Below are 20,865 nucleotides of genomic sequence, written 5' to 3'. Positions count from 1 at the left end.
TCTCGTCGTTTTGGATTTAGAATTACGACTGAGTTAGAAACTCAGCTGTTTCAAATTGTCAAACTCAGTTTGAAGTTTGAGTAAAAACTTTGGTTTGTTTCGAGAAATCGGGGCCTGGAAACAATGGGTATAATCAAAGTCACGAACCCATGTTTCTGACAGTCACAAAATCGAAGTGCTGGATGAATTGCATTTATATTTTAAAAACCGGCAGTGTTCCAAAATAAATAGCTAACTGTCTTTTGTTCTGATTGGCTGCATATTCGGACTCGACCACGCCCCTATTTACCATTTACAGTTACTTGCGTATCTGCTGCTGGTTAAGAGGACGGTTACAATCACATGATAGATGGTTCGGCAGTATTTGCTGTTGTCCTCGTAAGACAAGAAAACAAAACCTATCTACACCAGCTGAAACAACATTTACGTCATGAAAAATTTGAGTGCAAATACTCCACGTCTGAATACACAGTAAAACGTGAAGCTCATTTTCAACACAAATATTGCAGCGCATCGCGCAAATTGTCTTCAAATGGTTGTATCTTGCAGAAGTCAAAGGTCATTATCAATTGAGGCTAATTAAACCCTTGAAGAACCTTTCCCTGCGGCTGTAATAATGCATGGATATATTCTAGACAACATGCTGCTCTCAGGGGCGTAGCTTCCCTTATAAAGAAAACCCGGGGTTACACATGATTGTTGCTGAAAAGGTTGGGCACTACTATTTAAATATAGAGCTTTGCAACCTATCGGGCTTACACGAAAAGATTGGCTTGCCACGCGCCTGGTTCTACGTCACATACAGTGTTTAACAAGCGGCTAAACAAGACGCCACATAGCACAGAAGACTGCAGAGGCAGCTTTTCGAATATTCTTGACCCCAAGAATAACACGACCAATAACGACGGGTGTTTCATAACTTGTGTTTCATAACTTATGTTTCATAGTTAGTGTTTCATAGTTAGTGTTTCATAACTTGTGTTTCACAACTTTGATTTAATAGTTTGTATTTCATTACTTGTGTTTCATACCTTTCATTTTATAGTTTGTATCTTATTACTTGTGTTTCATAACTTGTGTTTCACAACTTTGATTTAATAGTTTGTATTTCATAACTTGTGTTTCATAACTTTTGTTTCATAGTTAGTGTTTCATAACTTGTGTTTCATAGTTAGTGTTTCATAACTGTGTTTCATAGCTTATGTTTCATAACTTGTGTTTCAGTTGTGTCGGTGGTTCTGACGTCGATTCACTTGGCTTGTGATATCAAGTTTATACAATAAAATATCGTCCATTCACCGCTTCGTGAAACAGATACAGGATATCTGACTCAAGTAACACTTGACGAATAAAGATAAACAAAATATACAATCAATTTATACAGAATCTACAAACTTTATTCAGGCAATGGGTATACCTGCAAAGAAAACAATTTTATCGAATTACAAATTTAAATAAACATTCATTTTAGTCTTTTTACACGTGTTACCCAAGCAAGAATACAAGCACAATAGAAGTTTTTCTTTCCACTAACATCTTACCTCCCCTATATATGTACTCTAATCTAATTACCTATTACCACTTTGATGAATGTAAACATGGATATAGGAGAAGATATTTTCAGTATCACCCATAAGCATGCTATCTGCAGTCATACTGACGTGCCAGTTCGTTCCAATCCAAGGTTAATGACAAGCCCCACTACAGCCTGACGTCATGAGAGCCCATTGTTGTAAGTACTACTAACCACTTTTAGCACTTGGAATTAACAGAAGTTACCCGTAGCCTGTAGGCTGTTCACAACATATACTGCGGACACAGACATATTGAAGGTTACGGGTCGGACAGGTTATCGAACTCGCCGTGTAGATTTACTCTCCTGAGGCAGAAATCTACGATCAGGAGTTCAAATCCCAGATTCGCAAGGAATCTGTTTCTTGGTGCATGCACACACCCTACGGCTGAGCCGGCGTTTCAGTAAGTTCTCAAGGCCTGTATGCTCAACTGACATGCTTTCATATGAGGGGGATAATTTGAGCAGTGATAACCAACCACACTCTCTTATCGAATAATCTTTGGCAATACATACGAACTGTCACACCAAGCGTGAGGTTTTAATGTGGCTGCGCCTTATATATTATTACCGGCAGTTTGGGGATGCCGGCAAACTAAACAGCCGGCTCGTTCAGCCCATGACTGTGCTGGCAACGACTGGAGCAGCGGTGGACATCATTGGAGCAGCGGTGGTCATCACTGGAGCAGCGGTGGACATCATTGGAGCAGGGGTGGTCATCACTGGAGCAGGGGTGCTGACAACGATGGTGCCAACGGTAGTTTGCGACATTGCAGCCTCATGCTCGAGATGCTGAAATACGGCAAAGATGAAAACATCACCCTCAGGCTCTGGGATTATGTTATCCATCAACATAAACTTTTCTTCATTCTCACTGCCAGTGCAATAGAGTCGGAGGAGACACAGAGAATGAACTGTGAAGGCTTTTTGTGGCTCGGCCAAGATTAGCATGTAAAATATTTGATATTATGTTTGACCTCAAAATGCATTGTGATATTTTCAACAGGTATGCGCCGCAAACAGGTAAGATACAAGTTCTCTGCCCCGATTTGGTTTAATTCAAATGTCGTGTAGGTTACACCCAAAAGAAGAAAGAACATGCACAGTAAACAGTCGGGGACCACATTACGGTGCAGTATATTGTCCTGCGTATTTTGGAAGGTGCCTCACTGATTCAAAAACATCAGTAGGTAAATGTCAATTGTAATTATATCTGTGATATTAAAAACGTTTGATATATTTTACCATTATCCGGCACGTATTGTGTAACAGTCAACACATGTTGTATCATTTACAAACAGATAAGGTATCATAATATATCATGTTTAATATAACACGCTTTTAAATTGGTATTTACTGGCAATGTTACAGTGTCTGTTGGCTGACAGGTTGTGCTATACTCATTCCCCGATACCTCTGGACTGCCTGTTTTACATATTCTGTTAGACAATGTACTGCATGTTATTTCAAATTGAACTAAATCTAAATTGAATCTGCTTGCCCGCCCTTACCCTAATGAGCAGCTGATCGAAGCCATGAACCTGATCGTCTTCAATTTCTGCAACAAAAACGTCAAAAATGAGTCTCTTGACAAAGACGTCCCCCTTCATATTCATGATGGTCAACGTGTTTACCCTGAAGAGCGGGTAGCGTATCACGAAAGAACAAGGAGCGGAATGGGGGTAACGAAATGCGGTAAACTGAAGAGCGAACAAGTGGAGCCATTGACTTCTAGTGGTATCAAGAGACGTCAGATGTTCTTAGACCATGACAAGCATGTGGTACATATTTGGTATTCCTGTCCAGTGTATACGGTAGTTGTGGATAAAATGAAACGATACTCATGACCCATCTCTTCAAAGTGCTTTGAGCATGACATTGAACGTGGATATAGCGCTATAGAAATTGACCTTTTGGTTGTTATATTTATTATTTATTATATACATACGTGACATAAGGTCCAGGACGGCTGCGTAGCCCTTCTGGTCAATGTACTGGGTGAGGGTATTGTGTTCAGCAGCGTACAAGATCTCCAAGAAAACCCGCATGTCAGCGTGAGAGAGATCATCCTCAATCTTGTGTGCAAGGTGAAGTTCTCTCAGGAAGCTAAACAGGTCGGAGCCACTCTGTCGCTTCTGATCAAGGAAAGAAAAAACATCTTTCATTGTCTTTAGTTGATCTGAGGAATGTTTTAGCGAATTAGTTAAGTTAATCTACGGCCAAGGCACGAGCAAAATAACAGTGCCATCATTTCTACCACTGCATCTGTCGTGACCTTGGGGGACAGGTTTTAGCAGTATTAGAGATGTATTTTGGCAGGTCAGCTTTATCTGCGAATCCAAAGCGTTAGCCTGTAGTTGTAACATCCAAGTGGATTCTGGCGACTTAATACACCGTGGACTTTGGTTAGTACGAATGAATGACCATTGTTTACGAACAATCCAAAAGCAGGACTGTGTGTGAAGGTGTGCGTTCGTGTGTGTGTGTGTGTGCTGGTGTGATAACACACTATAGCGCAATATATCATAATTGAAGCATTTCTCATTTATAAATATATTTCTTCGTCATCACTTACTGTGTTACATGTAATCTTTGCTGACTGATTAATACCATAAATACTGAAGATTGCTCAAATCTACTCACAACTACGGTTGTTGGGGCTTGCTGCAGATGCTGAAACAGAACCGTATAACATACAAACATGCAATTATTCAGCATACAATGGACACACAGTGCCATCTAGGAAGTGGTCAAATGAAACACATGTTACATCGGGGTAACACTTTCTCAGTAAAGGCTTTCGGCCGTGGGAGCCGCGCCAATTCACAATTATCAGAGGGGTACACAAAGTCCGTGGTCTAGACTACCAGTTGTCAGTTGACTTCCATTTTTGTGGAAGCCGCGGTGGCTGAGCGGGTTAGGCGGCTGACTTTGCGTGCTGACGATTAGGTGCCCGACTCTGAGGGTGTGGGTTCGAATCCCGGATGGGACTCAACCCAACAAAAGTACTAGAATCTGTACTTTACTGAGGCTTACGACTTTAATGAGGTATTGCTGAGTGTTAAACAACAAAACAAACTCTACTGATGGCGAGAGGAACAAGCAGCTTGCTACTTACAGCCTCAAGGTAACCTTCAAAGTGGGGAATGTCGTCCTTGTCCAAATCTGAAGATATATCAAACATATGTGCACTTATCTACTTCATGTGATATTTGAATTATAGAAATACATTTTGTCAAACATATCAAGGGGTCAGTTTCTGTAAAAAATAGAAATAACTATATTAGGGTTATGCAACTAATATCGGTTTATTTTGCGGTTGTGGACACATTTTATTACAGAAATCATAGCACCAACCCGAAAACAATAAAATGGTTGAAAATAGATTCATATAATACTTCGGAAACAATTACAGATGAAAATAAAGCATACGACTTTATGGATAACAAATTCTTGTATATTGTATTTAGATTCTTACACCGTTATCTAAGAGTGAATCTAAGCGGTGTGAGAAACGACACCGAGAAGTCGCTCTGTGCAATAATCAAGAAGCTGTTATCCACATACTTTGATATTGACTCATCAACTTAGAGAATGCCGTTAAAGCAAGTGTTTCGACAGATAATCAAGACTTATTCCCTGGTATTGACAGGCTTTTTCTCATTCTGACAAACACTTCACGGCCAAACAGGACTAAACAGGTCCATCCGTGTGGGAGTATGTGTGTGCGTGTGCGTGCGCGTGTGCAATTAGAGTTTTGTGTCCATATCAGACAGTGTGTGTGTGTGTGTGTGTGTGTGTGTGTGTGTGTGTGTGTGTGTGTGTGTGTGTGTGTGTGTGTGTGTGTGTGTGTGTGTGTGTAACTCGTGTTTTGTGTCCATATCAAACATCTGAAACTTTATATGTGTGTAGTGTTAGGGTCCACCTGAAACGCCGTGTGTGTAGTTAGGGTCCACCTGAAACACCGTGTGTGTAGTTAGGGTCGACCTGAAACACCGTGTGTGTAGTTAGGGTCGACCTGAAACACCGTGTGTGTAATTAGTTATTTGTGTCCATCTGAATCTCGTGTGTGTATTAGGCGATCCATGACATTTTTGTGAGTACTTGGTGATTTGTTTCCGTCTGACATGCACATATACATACGATCAATGAGGCGGATGATGTTAGCGAAAGTCTGAGCTGAGATGAAGGATGTGAGGGAGGCACTGCCCTGCTCGGCAGCCTGGATCAGTTGCTGGTAAAGGGCCTGTTCAGTTGCGTCCATATGGGCAAACTCGTGGCTCTTTCGTATATCCTTCAGGTAGTCGGCGAATTTAGAAGCATCTGTGTAGTCGTGATGACTGTTGGCCATGACGGCCGTCACTGCTACCATCACAACAACTAGTAGTTTCATCATGCTGAAACAAGGAAAGAGTTTCTTAGAGGGCAAGAAGCCCGTTTTGGTATTACAAACTAATGAGTTTAAAGTGGTGAAATTCAGGCAAAAGACCGGGTTCGAATCCCAGTATGGTGAACTCGGTTATTGGTGTGGAAGGACCATAACTCAAACAGACATCAAAGTTTTGGGCAAATGCTATTATTAATGAGAGTATATTCTTGGCAGTGGGTATGCCGGTGTTTTTCACATTTTCTTAGGTTGCTCTTAAGTTGCAGACAAGGGAAAAAACAAACAAAAAGCAAAAAAACAGATACAGAGTTTCGAACAAAGCACCAAATCTATCACATTAACTTTAGATATATCCGATGATCTGTTTTAGTTCAGTTACCATCACCGATTTACCAAACTCAAATTGAAATCTAAAAGACCAACGACCTCGTCTGGTTCCTATTTGGATGTAGGCATAACGACTCAAAGTCAAGTTTCCCCCTATGTCGAGCAATATTCGAGGAACTCCGCCCTTTGGATCCGAAACAGCGTCATACGTCTCTCGCTCAGACGTTTTATCAGTGATATAACATTCCCTGCCTCAGTAGAGGTCTCACAACGTTATGGTTGTCATCAAGAAGACATGTCCCTACTGGACGCATCAGTGACACAACTGATGTCCGTTCGCTGTTTGTACCACATACTCCAGTGTTGTTCCCGATTTGTCAGCTGCACTATTTACTTGCCTCTTCGTGTGTTTGTGAAGGATCCACTGGTAAAGCGGCCTAAGTTTACCTTTTGGCAACATTTTGATTGACAATTATGGTTTTGTCAACACTGGCAATGAAGACAAGTTGAAAAAGTACAACATTCTTATAATCCCAGGGATATACCTGGATGGCTCGCCTTATTCCCTTAAAACATCATCCAGCTAGTCACAATGTAGTACACAAGTCAAACTCGTAGGCTAAATCTACATCCGGACACTGTTAGATCTGGTTGTTCCAGGAAATATCAGTAATGAAAGACCAAGTCTCTGATTCTCAGTTCTCATTATCAGATGCTAAAGCAATTATTCGCCATAAAATGAACTATGGTAAAATGAAAATCGTTATATATAATATACATTTGTAAATTCACATTAATCCCATTATTAAAACATTATTTTCGAAGACGGCTCGATGTACTGTACAATGCATTTATAAAATAAATATAGAATGCAGATTGAATTTTCAAGGAAAGTGAGAGGTAAGAACAGTGAGAAAAACAAAAATATACCTGTCGTGTTTCACTGCTGGCAACACTAAATGTGACTTCTTGTGTCTCACTGACCTTCTTATACTTTGATAAAACACAGGATAGGCTCCTTAGAAGCTCACCTGACCAGTTTACGTCTGTTCATGTCCTGGATATAGGGCAAAGTTTTAGGTTTGATTTTGTGCTTGAACTTCAGTTAATGTAAGCGCTGCTTTACATTGCACCATCAAAACGGCTAGTATTTTATCAAGCATAAGTTAAGGGTTACAGTTAATTGTGACTGTCGCGGTGTAATGACACAAAGTTACTGAGAAGTGGAAACGTTGATTTGGGAACCAAAAAATGTCTTAAAGTTCTTCAAGACTTATGGTAAAATGGCGTGGGTGATCGCGGAAAGTACTTCAAGGCTTATGGCAAAATGGCGCAGGTGAATTTGAGTTTGATATATCCTTTTGCTTAGCACAACTTTTCTGGTCCATTGATCACTTCATTGTTTGGTCTGTCTACTGGTCTCCGTTGCAAGTCAGGGTACTGCCGTGCGGGTCAGGCAATAGATACTTTTCATGCAAATTCTGCGAGTGCCATCGGTAGGGCAGGACACGCTTACCAGTTTCGCGAACACCTGTGCTGACGTGGGGTTTTGGGCGATTTAATCCCGGTCTGTTGGTCTCCATTCGAGTATCTCCATAGAGTACCTCCGTTGAAAGTTTCACATGAAATAACGTCATTGTTATGTTACCAAGGAAGTTTAGCGTAATGAAATGAATGTAAGATACAATGGATAGTCAAGGCTGTCTTTGCCTCAGGCAATGACGGTTATACATGAGGACCTCCTTGGGCTTTGTGCTCTACAGTGTAGCAGTCCGTTTAAATGTACATGTAAAAGTATACGATATCAGTAATGTTACTATATTTTGACAATTTGCAGAGAGTAATACCTCCTGGGTCGTTGGATGTGATACTTAGATATACACTCGAGGTGAGCACCGTTGGTACCGTTGGAAAGCTTGGAATGTACAAACATTTTCCAAAACCAATGTTGCCAGACTTGAAAGTGTCAGGCAATATGTCATTTTTGGGAGTTTCGATAGTAACAATACTAGTTTTCAAAGAACAGGACTGCTATATATAAAGGAATATATCCTCAATATGAATAAACAATAAGGTTAAGGCCACAGTGATCCAATTTGTTTCTACTCTTGCTTGAAATTCTATGTTCTACCTTATCGTTCTTAAAGACTGAGTATGGTATAGGTATAGCACCATGTATTTGGTACCATAAGACACTTCACAGACTCAGCTTTCGCCACGGTGGCAACCGGGATTTTCCGTGGCATTTCATCCAGCTAGTCACAATGTAGTACACAAGTCAAACTCGTAGGCTAAATCTACATCCGGACACTGTTAGATCTGGTTGTTCCAGGAAATATCAGTAATGAAAGACCAAGTCTCTGATTCTCAGTTCTCATTATCAGATGCTAAAGCAATTATTCGCCTTAAAATGAACTATGTTAAAATGAAAATCGTTATATATAATATACATTTGTAAATTCACATTAATCCCATTATTAAAACATTATTTTCGAAGACGGCTCGATGTACTGTACAATGCATTTATAAAATAAATATAGAATGCAGATTGAATTTTCAAGGAAAGTGAGAGGTAAGAACAGTGAGAAAAACAAAAATATACCTGTCGTGTTTCACTGCTGGCAACACTAAATGTGACTTCTTGTGTCTCACTGACCTTCTTATACTTTGATAAAACACAGGATAGGCTCCTTAGAAGCTCACCTGACCAGTTTACGTCTGTTCATGTCCTGGATATAGGGCAAAGTTTTAGGTTTGATTTTGTGCTGGAACTTCAGTTAATGTAAGCGCTGCTTTACATTGCACCATCCAAACGGCTAGTATTTTATCAAGCATAAGTAAAGGGTTACAGTTAATTGTGACTGTCGCGGTGTAATGACACAAAGTTACTGAGAAGTGGAAACGTTGATTTGGGAACCAAAAAATGTCTTAAAGTTCTTCAAGACTTATGGTAAAATGGCGTGGGTGATCGCGGAAAGTACTTCAAGGCTTATGGCAAAATGGCGCAGGTGAATTTGAGTTTGATATATCCTTTTTTGCTTAGCACAACTTTTCTGGTCCATTGATCACTTCATTGTTTGGTCTGTCTACTGGTCTCCGTTGCAAGTCAGGGGTACTGCCGTGCGGGGTCAGGCAATAGATACTTTTCATGCAAATTCTGCGAGTGCCATCGGTAGGGCAGGACACGCTTACCAGTTTCGCGAACACCTGTGCTGACGTGGGGTTTTGGGGCGATTTAATCCCGGTCTGTTGGTCTCCATTCGAGTATCTCCATAGAGTACCTCCGTTGAAAGTTTCACATGAAATAACGTCATTGTTATGTTACCAAGGAAGTTAAGCGTAATGAAATGAATGTAAGATACAATGGATAGTCAAGGCTGTCTTTGCCTCAGGCAATGACGGTTATACATGAGGACCTCCTTGGGCTTTGTGCTCTACAGTGTAGCAGTCCGTTTAAATGTACATGTAAAAGTATACGATATCAGTAATGTTACTATATTTTGACAAAATTTGCAGAGAGTAATACCTCCTGGGTCGTTGGATGTGATACTTAGATATACATTGGAGGTGGGCACCGTTGGTACCGTTGGAAAGCTTGGAATGTACAAACATTTTCCAAAACCAATGTTGCCAGACTTGAAAGTGTCAGGCAATATGTCATTTTTGGGCGTTTCGATAGTAACAATACTAGTTTTCAAAGAACAGGACTGCTATATATCAAGGAATATATCCTCAATATGAATAAACAATAAGGTTAAGGCCACAGTGATCCAATTTGTTTCTACTCGTTCTACCTTATCGTTCTTAAAGACTGAGTATGGTATAGGTATAGCACCATGTATTTGGTACCATAAGACACTTCACAGACTCAGCTTTCGCCACGGTGGCAACCGGGATTTTCCGTGGCATTCTTCATGTGAATAAATCAAAGATAACATCAATATTTTGCCTTATGCATATGTTTTAGTGATTGCTTGTGTCACATGCAACTCAACTGTTTACAACCAGGGACATGAAAATTGTTCAAAGGCCGAGGGCAAGTTCGAGGTCACATGAACAAGAACATGCTTGCTAATTTTAAATACACGTCAGATGTTTAAAACATCACTTCGACATAACGGATAACGTACGTATCGATTGTACTTTTCGGCACTATTCATGCTATATGACGGTGGTCTGTAAATAATCGTCTCTGGACCAGGCAATCCAGTGATCAACTTCATGAGCATCGATCTAAGCAATTGGGATACGATGACAATTGGGATACGATGTGTCAACCAGCCTGACCTCCTCATCCAGTTAGTCACCTCTTTCGACAAACATGGGTTGATGAAGGCCAGTTCATGGGTTTATGTCAGGATGTCCAGACATATAATCCACATCATAAACTGAATATGATACAACAAACATCGGTAAAGCTGAAAACTAATACCACCAGAGTTTCAGAATGAACTTGTAATTGTAGTCCATGTTGACAACATTCTAACCTATCACAATCTACTAACATTCTCCATGCCGTACTTGTAAGACATGCGTTAACATTTTTACGGAATGACCATTATTAAGTACACTAAAATTCTGCAGATCATGTCCTATTCAGCAAGTTGTTTATGGTAAATATGGCTGACTAACATGGCTGTGCTACCAGACATGGTATTGTCATTTCCTGATGTCCATGGGTTGTCAACGAATCTGGCATGTCTGTGGTTGTTGCAATGAACTGTAGTTGTAAAATTGTCTCTGACTTGTCCATTCTATGCTAGGATGTATTTTAAATACCATAGTTTGTGCTGTATCCAAAACATACTGACCAAATATTTAGAAATCATTCAAAAGTTGATAACTTTTCGTGCCTATTGTAAGCAGTTGGGATGCGAGTGCATGTATTCATCGTAGACAAAGAAACATAATTTTACCCAAGATGTGACACATCACTAGTAACTGGTATGATGCATTCATGGTTCACCGTGTCGCCAATGTGTCCAGTGTACAATAGTATGGCAGAAGCACAAGTGCATCAAAGTCATGTCTTGTATGGGGTCCCTTCTGTGTTGAGAAATATTTATCAAAGAAGGTTCAGGTCATTGTCAAGATGTAGGTGGTGTGCTATGTACATGTATCTTGAGATTGTGCCTTCTGTTTTCCGTAAACAGAGAGAGGGCTAGCATGCCAACTCGGTTGTAAGTACAACATCTCTGGTTTTCCATCAAAGGCACTACACTATCTAGAGGGGCTGGAACATTTGAATCAAAATCTTATATTGTACCTTATATTGTATCTCACAAAATTAAAAAATCAGCAGTAGTGGATCACCTAAGTTCATATATTGTTTCTTAAGACAGAATCAAAAGATAAAGAGAGCTTATGGTAGCTAGACGATTCATGGATTGCAAAATTGTCAAATCAACTGGGTCACGAGAGGTTGAAGAAGTCATATATTTATTAATACAGGTGGAAGCAGATATTCGATTAATCTCTAATGTCTTTGAGAATTTTCCTGAAACTTGCACAACTAAGAGATGTGATGACAGTGGTGTCCTGGTGCGCCTCTTGCAGTATTATACACTTGGACGTATCAAAAACAGGCGTTACATGTATTACTGACACACATCCATCACAGTGAACCATTAGCAATTCATAGCAATTCATAGTGGCAACATGACCAAATGCATGTTGCTATACCCCCGGTAGACCTATCTCCTGTATTTTGCTAGACAGCTGGAGATTGCCACTGGTCTAATTGTAAAGTGTTATCTTTGTGGACTCTTCTCGATAAGTGCTTCAGAATTAATCCGAATGTTGTAAATCATATCTTGATTTCCACTTATAAGCAAGATACATACTTACAAAGTTACGGCTTGTTTCTGAGAGATGTAGGATACTGAAAATTAACTATTTATGTATTGTAGATGTATTTCTTTCATGTTGCCATCAATGCATATCGTATTTATTTGTGTAAATACTATAGGGGTGTTTTTACATTGACCGGTCCAGTTATTCACATCGACTGGCGGACAGGCCATCTGATTTGATCCACGAATGCCAGCAAATGCGCAGATCAATTCTGATGATATCAGTCACTGTAGCGTCTGGGGCAAACTCGATTATTTATAGACAGGTGGCTAATAGCTAGGATATTCTTCCGCGCAGCCAAAGTTTACATATGAATATGTCAAGCCATTTCTGCTGTTGCAGGACGGGCCATTGTCCCTTTACACAGGTATGCACATACACAGACATCTCTCTCTCTCTCTCTCTCTCTCTCTCTCTCTCTCTCTCTCTCTCTCTCTCTCTCTCTCTCTCTCTGCAAAAGAGTCTTGCACTCTCTCTCTCTCTTTCTCTCTCTCTCTATATATAATTCTCTCTATATATAACTTCTGTCTCTTCTCTCTCTTTCTCTCTCTCTCTCTATAACTCTCCCCCTCTCTCTCTTTCTCTCTCTCTATCTGCCCCCTCTCTCTTTCTTTCTCTCTCTCTATCTCACATCTCTCTCTCTTCCATTGAATAGGTCAACCATTACAATATATATTCTAAACATATCTTTAAAAATATATCTGTTTACTGGTATCAGCTGCTACAGAGTATATTAAAGTTAACATATGATTAACGTTAGCATATCGGTTATTTACAATTGAGGTACATGCTCAGGGCAAAGGCAGACGTGAACTCCAGTTCATCTGGAACGCCAGATGGCGCATGAGTGAATTACACCAGACAGTGATCTTATCTCCCTTCACTCGTGAACACTAAAGTAGATCAAACTGATTATTATTTTGCTTTGTCACACTAACAACTTTGACTGATTTTGCAGCAGAACGTGGTAAACGTTCAGCCAACAGAAACTAGGCCAACACAAAGGAAAACTAGATCTGACCCAAAACGATTCTAAGGCAAGAAGTAGCTGAATCACGCACACTCCAAGTATAAAACACCCTTAATGACACACACCTACTGGAAAACCTTTTCTTGATTGTTTCCTTTTCACCCACAACATTGCTGTATACTTTCTCTTACCCAGTAAATATATGAATATCACCAATATCGCCAATAAAACTATTATCAAACAATACTAACTGTATAGGTACATTCATTGTCAGACCCTTGGTGTTCAATACACACAATATCTATGTTTTACATTCATGGTTTTACGCAACGCGCAAATGTGCGTCAACGTCATTTTACCATACGCCTTGAAGCACTTTCTGCGATTACCTACGCCATTTTACCATAAGCCTTGAGAATGGACGCAGAAAAGAATTCAGCATTATAGATACTAATTTGGACCCACAAAAGAACTTTCAGCATTATAGATACATAATGATCCCTCAGTCCACATGGATTCATTCCAGGCTTCATTATCGGGAATACCCTTTACTTGTGAGTCCAGGGGAAACCCCGTATTTTACATATCTAAATAGAATGCAGCAAAGAGGGTTCGGGTGATTCTGGCACGGTTTAGCCTTTCATTAGCTCAGAACTCTTGCCCCCTTTTACACACAGCCCAGACAGAAAATGCCACCTTATCGAACCCACCAAGATGTTTTCGGAGACTGTGGAAACCATAAGCGGATCCAGTTGGGGTGTGCAGGGGTGCGCACCGTTTCCCTCTTTTGTCCTGAAAGATTATTAAATGACCATTGAAACTCTCGTGAAAGCGGGTGAAAATGAAGTGTGCACCCCTTTCTGAGGAGTGTGCACCCCCCACCCCACCCCACCCTTCTCAAAAAAGCTGTATCCGCCCCTAGAAACATACCCCATGCTCCAGTTGGAGAAGCCGCGCATACTCCTGATCTGCGCCAAAAGATCAGGAGATACCAAACCATGGACGCCGAGAACAATGGGGATCATGACGACAGTGTACTTGGGATGTGAGCGAGACATTTTGAAAGCTAGGTCTGCATAGCTGCCACGTTTCCCTGGAACTTGTCAATCACACCACCGTCAATAGACATAGGGACATAGAAGAAGAAGAGCTTTATTCAGTATTTATGGCCACATGACCAAAAGTACAATTCAATAAGCAAAATATAGCACATGGTCAGGAGAACAATTTACAATTTATACAGGTAAATATAGTTTAAGATAAATTGCAATATTTTTTAGGAGTTTTACATTCTTTGTTGCAAGCAGCTGGGTAAACTTTGATCTGGTTGGAGATATAATATAAAAATCAGGAATGTACAAAGAGCGTTGTTGTGAATAAAATGGACATACGAGTAAGAAATGATACTCATCTTGTATCAAATTACAATTACATTTATCACATTTAATGGAATCAGCATTTACCTTATTAAAACGGTTGTGTTGAATTTTAAGTTTATGACTCATGCATCTGAATTTAAATAAAACTCGTAAGAGATCTTTATCATAGCAAAACTCTGATATATATTTTTCCGGTTCAAGTACAGATTTATATGACGAGTAATGATTTAAGAATGATGAAGAAGTGATTTTTGCATACCAATTCTGTATATCTATATCTTTACATCTCTGTTTAAAAACACTTATAAAACTTGTTACATCGCCACAATCTTGCGATAACCACACAAAAGAAAACCCAGAGTGAAATAAAAGTAAACGTACATGGGATACCCAATTGCGACCACCATTGTCGTCGTATGTTTTAACATTTCATAGCATGCCTTTGGAATACGATAACTTTCCATATTCAGGAGTCTACACCAGTACTTTATACAACGGGTGAAATACTGTACACAAAGATGGCTTCTACCTGTTTCACCGAGTACAATATTTGAAGATACAGTTTTGCTAACACGAAGATATCTTTTGAAATAATAACTTTGTATTTTTTCAATGTTTGCACGATAGGTAAACCCCATATTTCTGCACCATAAAGCAGAATCGGTGCAATTTTGCTATCAAATATAGTAGATGCCACATTCAAAGAGATATTTTGATAAGTTCTGAAAAGAGAAAATATCGGAAATGAAGCCTTCCTAGCTTGTAAAGCTAATGTTTCACATGCTTTAGACCAGTACAATTTTGATGTGAAAACAATGCCAAGATATTTATAATGAGATAAAACCTTCATGTTTGTACCATCATAAAGCCATTTTTCGTTATTTCGAAGATAGCCACCATTCCTGAAAACAATAATGCAGGATTTATCTAAGTTAACTTCTAGACCCCATTTGATACAAAATGATTTTAATGTATCCAGCTTTTTTTGTAAACCTATTACTGTGTCATCAATGAGAGTGACGTCATCTGCGAATAACAATAAAAGTATATCATTCATACCATTTTTCACAAATATTCCACGTAGGCCACATGCATTCATTTCATCTACTAATTCGTTGATAAAGAAAATGAACAGAACAGGACTGAGAATACATCCTTGTCGTAGTCCAGATGTTGTCGAGAATACTTCTGTTCGTACACTAGATATTTTCACACAAGCAGATACCTTATCATACATGTTTTTGAGGATTCGTATTATTTTCCCATGCATACCTTTGGAGATAAGAGCATATAAAAGCTTGTTTCTGTCTATATAATCAAAGGCCTTCCGAAAGTCAATGAAAGCTGCGTAAAACCGATGTTTACGTTTTCTTAAATACTTTTGGCATAGAGCTTGCAGAACGAACATATTATCAGCTGATGAGTAATCGGGCCTAAACCCTGCTTGACATTCATGTAATATATCGTTTAAATCTAACCAGATACGGATTCTGACTTCGAGGATAGAAGTGAATATTTTCCCCATTACATTCAACAAAGAGATTCCACGATAGTTATTTGGTTCGTGAGTGCTTCCTTTTTTTATAGAGTGGAATGATCAAGCCAACATTCCAGATATCAGGAAAAATGCCGCTGTCCAGTATAGCATTAAACAATATTTCTAGGTAGGGAAGTATGCATTGAGCATGTTTGAAGAATTCGGGTGGTGTTCCATCAATACCTGGGGATTTACCAGATTTTAACACTTTGATTGCATTTTCTATTTCTGTTCTGGTAATTGGTGCAGATAAAAAGTCAGTATTGTTACAGTCCGCACAGTAATCATGCTGTGTCAAAAAATGCGTCAACATTCTCATTGAACTCAACATTTGTTTCCCGACACGTCGGGTTTAACAAGTTCTTAAAATATGTCACCCACTTATCTGCCGTAATTGTGTTATTTTCATTACAATTGCTCAGTAGAGATTTTATCTTATGCCAGAACTTCTTACAGTCACCACTTTTAGCTGCACTCTGAATCTCATCAGCAATACCACCGTTAAACATTCTACTTTTATTTCTGCACAAGAGGCGAAAGTGTCTCTTTGCTTCAATGTATCTGTTTAGATTTTCATTTGATCTGCATTTGCGGAACATATTAAGCCAGTAGAACTTATATTTTTTAAACTTTCGCATTCTTCATCAAACCAATTAGGTTGAATATTCTTTGATTTCGGGATCTGAACATCACGACATTGAAAGTGACTTCCCACAAAGTGGAGAAACTCAACAAGTTTCTCGGTGGCACCATTGATATCAGAATAGACTAGATCAAGAAACTCATCTAATATACAACTCGCTGTACTAGACGCTACAGACTCATTGAACTTGTCTAAACCACCATTATTCCACCTGAACTTTACGAGTTTTTCACACTCTACATGACGAACACTGGTTACTAGCGAGTTATCACCACAATCCTCGACGGATACCTCTACAATGCACGATAGAGGCAGGTGGTCAGAGTCTGACCGCGAGTGGACAAACATATCCTTAATCAAGTAAAAAACAACTGGTCGACGCCAATATAAAATCAACAAGACTTGAACCATTGTGTGTAATACATGTAATAGACCCAGTTTCATCGCCTTTTTTCCTACCGTTAACTATATGTATACCCCATACCTTGCACACTTCTAGCAGAGCCAGGCCATACATATTCACTGTAGTGTCTTGTGTTACTCTAGTTTCACTGAAACTGTCGGGAAGATACAAATCTGATAATGGTAAGAAGTTCAAATCACTATCATCTTCCAACAAATAATCATCGTTTGAGCCCACCCTCGAATTGAAGTCACCTAGCAGTATTATAGGAATAGCATCACCGTAATCTGCTCTAATAGTAGCTATTTTAGAATCAAGCTCATCAATGCCATTAGAATCTGGGTCAACATAAAGTGGGGATCCTTCTGGTAGTATATAAAGGAATCCAACAATGAAATTTCTCTTAAAGTGAAAAAAGACGCTATTCTCCCAGTTGGGATATATTCTTTGGAAAACCTTCTCAAACGATTTTCGGATATAAACAGCCACGCCCCCAGAATAACGACCATATTTCCGTAACCGTTTTGCCGGTGATGCATGACATATAAATTCTGTAAATAGACCATAAAGCGTAGTGGAATCACTTTGCATCGTTTCTAAAAGACCAAAACTGTGCACAGAAATCCATAAATGAATTATCTTTTAGGTGCGAGTGCAGACCATGAATGTTCCACGCACACATGTTCAAGTTCTTGAAGACATCAGTCCCCGAGTCTTGAGGAGTAGATCTTGTGTCCAGCTCAGGGTGTAGGTCACGGCCGAGTTCCTAGGCTGAAACAGACGCCCCCTGGGTGTCCCTGACGCCGCTCCCCCGGGACCCAGGAGGCGTCCCTCCATGGGCCCCGTGAGAACTGCGCAGCGTTGACTCCCGTCGGGCGTTAGTAAATCGTGTACTGATCTTTCTGATATTGTCATTATCATACACATAAACATCGCCATCAATGATTAGCTTATCATACGAGAGAAAAGAATTCTTGTCGTGATTGCGAGCATCAACCATGAATGGAATTAAAGCTGCTCTTGTCTTCCTAACTCTCTCTGTATAATCATCTGCTACTCGGAATTGTTCATTGCCTTTAAGTTTCTGCTTGGCAAGATCAGTTATGCTTACCTTATCCTTGTAGGATAGGAACTTCACAATGATAGGTTTACGGTTTCCTCTGCTTTTAAGTCGGTGAGCTCTCTCGATGTCGATGTTGTCGGCGTTGTCCATACCGAGGTTGTCGTGTAGGAAGTCTCTCACAAGACGTTCAGTCTCTGCCCATTTCTCTCCTACAATGCCTTCCACTCCGTGAATGATGAGATTATTTCTCCTACTGTGTGCTTCGCCTTTATCCACTGCATCCTCGAGTCAGGATAGTCTCTCTTTTAATTCTGAGTTTTCTGTCTTTATTTTCGTAAACTCGTCTGTGATTTCCTTTCTCATCGTGTCGAACTTATTGTTCAGCTTGCTTATGTCAGATCTGATCAGATGAAGGACACTGATGTTATCTTCATCACAGATGTCGGACTCACCATGATCAGAGGTGCCATCACCATTAAACGCTAATGTAGACTGTCTTGTCTTTGACTTTGTTACAGGTGTTCAGCTCTGAGCCCTGATTTTCAAAAGTCCATATTAGCCGATGTTTGTCGTATATATGCGCAGACTGGAGTTTGTCCCTACCCTGTATCCCTGAGTACGTATACACCCGACCTTCCACAAGATTGTCAATGACTCCTCCTCCAAATAAACTGGATGATCCTCCTTCTTGTATGTTGCCACATTTCAGATGAAGAAGGTTGATGCATCTGTTGAGCTTTAAAGGGCATGTCAGTGTCATAGGATTCGACATAAAAATTCTGGATTTTTAGTGTAGAGTCTCTCTTGGCTATAAGTTTAAGGTTATCTAAGTAGGTGAGTTAGTTACGCAAAAGGTTGAACGTATGTAATGACAAAGAAAAGTAAAGCAGTAAGATAACAGCCCTGAATTATTTGTCTTCTGATGGAAATGGGTACTGGGGGCAGCACTTGCCCTTCCATATTCATCTGACGTTGAGTTGACCAGCAATTCATTAAAGACTTGAGTGAACCAAATAATCGCCCAGGGAGGTCAATACAATCTAGTGACACCAAAAACCATTCGTGAAGTTCAGAATCTAAGCTTTTCTGTAGTCAATCCACCACACTGACAGGCTCGGATTAAGTTTCATTATTATTTTTGTTGTGTTGTCATCTCAACACAACGCACAACGTTATATCTTTTCTATCGATAAATATACACAGTGCAGGGTGTTATAAAAGCGAAAAAACATTTTTCATAATTATCCGAAGCAGTAGGTGGATACTAAGGTAAAGTACACCCAGGGAAGTAAACGCTGTATTTTCTGTTCAATTTAATGATCGCTTCATGCCTCGAACAAAGGTAGTGAATCACGTAAACCATTTAGTATAAGATGTGTTCCTATTGATTTGTTGTTTCACCACAGGTTCTTCTTACCGAGTCACTTTCTCAGTTCGATACATAAAGGCAATGTCATTATTTAGCGTTGCTGAATTTCTAACCGTGGGTAACGTGCATTTCTGCCAAGGTTTGGACATAGAAGAACTGAAGTCTAACTTTGGAAGAAATTCATCAAGATTTAAAACAGTTGCTTGTATGTGAAGTGTGCATGATGTCAATAAAGGAAAAGCGCACAGTGAACTTGAATGCAGCTGCAATAAGACCAGATCATAGTGAACTTGGTGTACTTTCAGGTTGGGACAGTAACGTACATTTCATTTTCACATACTCAAAGCCTTATTTCAGAATGACTATTGTACTTGGGAAGCTGAATGTTTTGGTACTAGTTGCCTAGATCAAACCCTTTATTTACCACATACAACATCATGCGAAGTAAGTTTATGATTTACATATGACAGTGAGACATCATTTGGACCTGCTTATTGGGTTTCATTGGCGGCCTGTGCGTCCAACTAGACACGGGCTGATTTAACAAGCTGGAACCCGACACATGCTATGATCGTGATTAAAATACTGTTACAACAACCGTTATCTAATTTTAAACTCCTTTTTAAAAGTTGTTATGGACTGCTGATCAGTGATGTTCTAAACAGGAGGCGTTTCTGTGAGAGTATAACCATATGTGGATTTGTGTATCTGATTTGACTGTTTAGTTTCCTTTTAGATTTGTGGCCACATGTTGTTTGATGTCATTGAGATGTGAAAGTAATGTGTGCCATAGATTGTACTCGAATTATGCTATCACGCGACTGTGAACCATGTCAAGGTGAAACTATGGTTAACCGAATTATTTGGTTGGACCTCTTTAAACAGCATTTCAGTCTGTTTTAGACTGGTTTGTTACTCACAATACAATCAGCATTATTTCCACGGATATGGGATTCGAACCGCAGTTCTGGCTTAAGGACAATCAGATGTGACGCCTTGAACGACCATTCTTGTAGGAACTGAATACCCTCGGAGTTGACTGTATGCCGAGTTTAAAGTAGGCATAGTTTACCAAAGCTCAAATTAACAATTAGCAAATCTCTATAAGAAATATATTTGAGTATATTATTATAAAGAGTAGTATTTTGTTAAGTAAATCTTTTGAACTTATCAAGGGAGCAACAATGTGTTCTGATTGTGAGATTGGTATACACATGTTTAGGGTGTTCTGAATGTGAGATTGGTATACACATGTTTAGGGTGTTCTGAATGTGAGATTGGTATACACATGTTTAGGGTGTTCTGAATGTGAGATCGGTATACACATGTTTAGGGTGTTCTGATTGTGAGATTGGTATACA

The 20,865-nt window shown here is 39.6% G+C and overlaps 1 protein-coding gene across 1 annotated transcript; it reads right to left on the bottom strand.

Moving 5' to 3' along the window:
* Positions 1-1,379: 1,379 nt before the first annotated feature.
* LOC124253030 lies at positions 1,380-5,966 on the bottom strand. The gene is made up of 7 exons (XM_046686746.1): positions 5,717-5,966; positions 4,658-4,738; positions 4,217-4,246; positions 3,522-3,752; positions 3,085-3,131; positions 2,145-2,365; positions 1,380-1,417 (listed from the first exon to the last, which is right to left on the bottom strand). The coding sequence occupies exons 1-6, from the start codon at positions 5,964-5,966 to the stop codon at positions 2,186-2,188; spliced, it is 819 nt and encodes a 272-aa protein (XP_046542702.1). The 3' UTR covers positions 1,380-1,417; positions 2,145-2,185.
* Positions 5,967-20,865: the final 14,899 nt, after the last annotated feature.

The sequence above is a fragment of the Haliotis rubra genome, unplaced genomic scaffold (assembly GCF_003918875.1).
Source record: "Haliotis rubra isolate DU_JTF1 unplaced genomic scaffold, ASM391887v1 Scf53, whole genome shotgun sequence".
Classification (NCBI taxonomy): domain Eukaryota; kingdom Metazoa; phylum Mollusca; class Gastropoda; order Lepetellida; family Haliotidae; genus Haliotis; species Haliotis rubra.
Note: the sequence above shows the minus strand (reverse complement) of the source record. Positions and strands in the feature narration are given on the sequence as shown.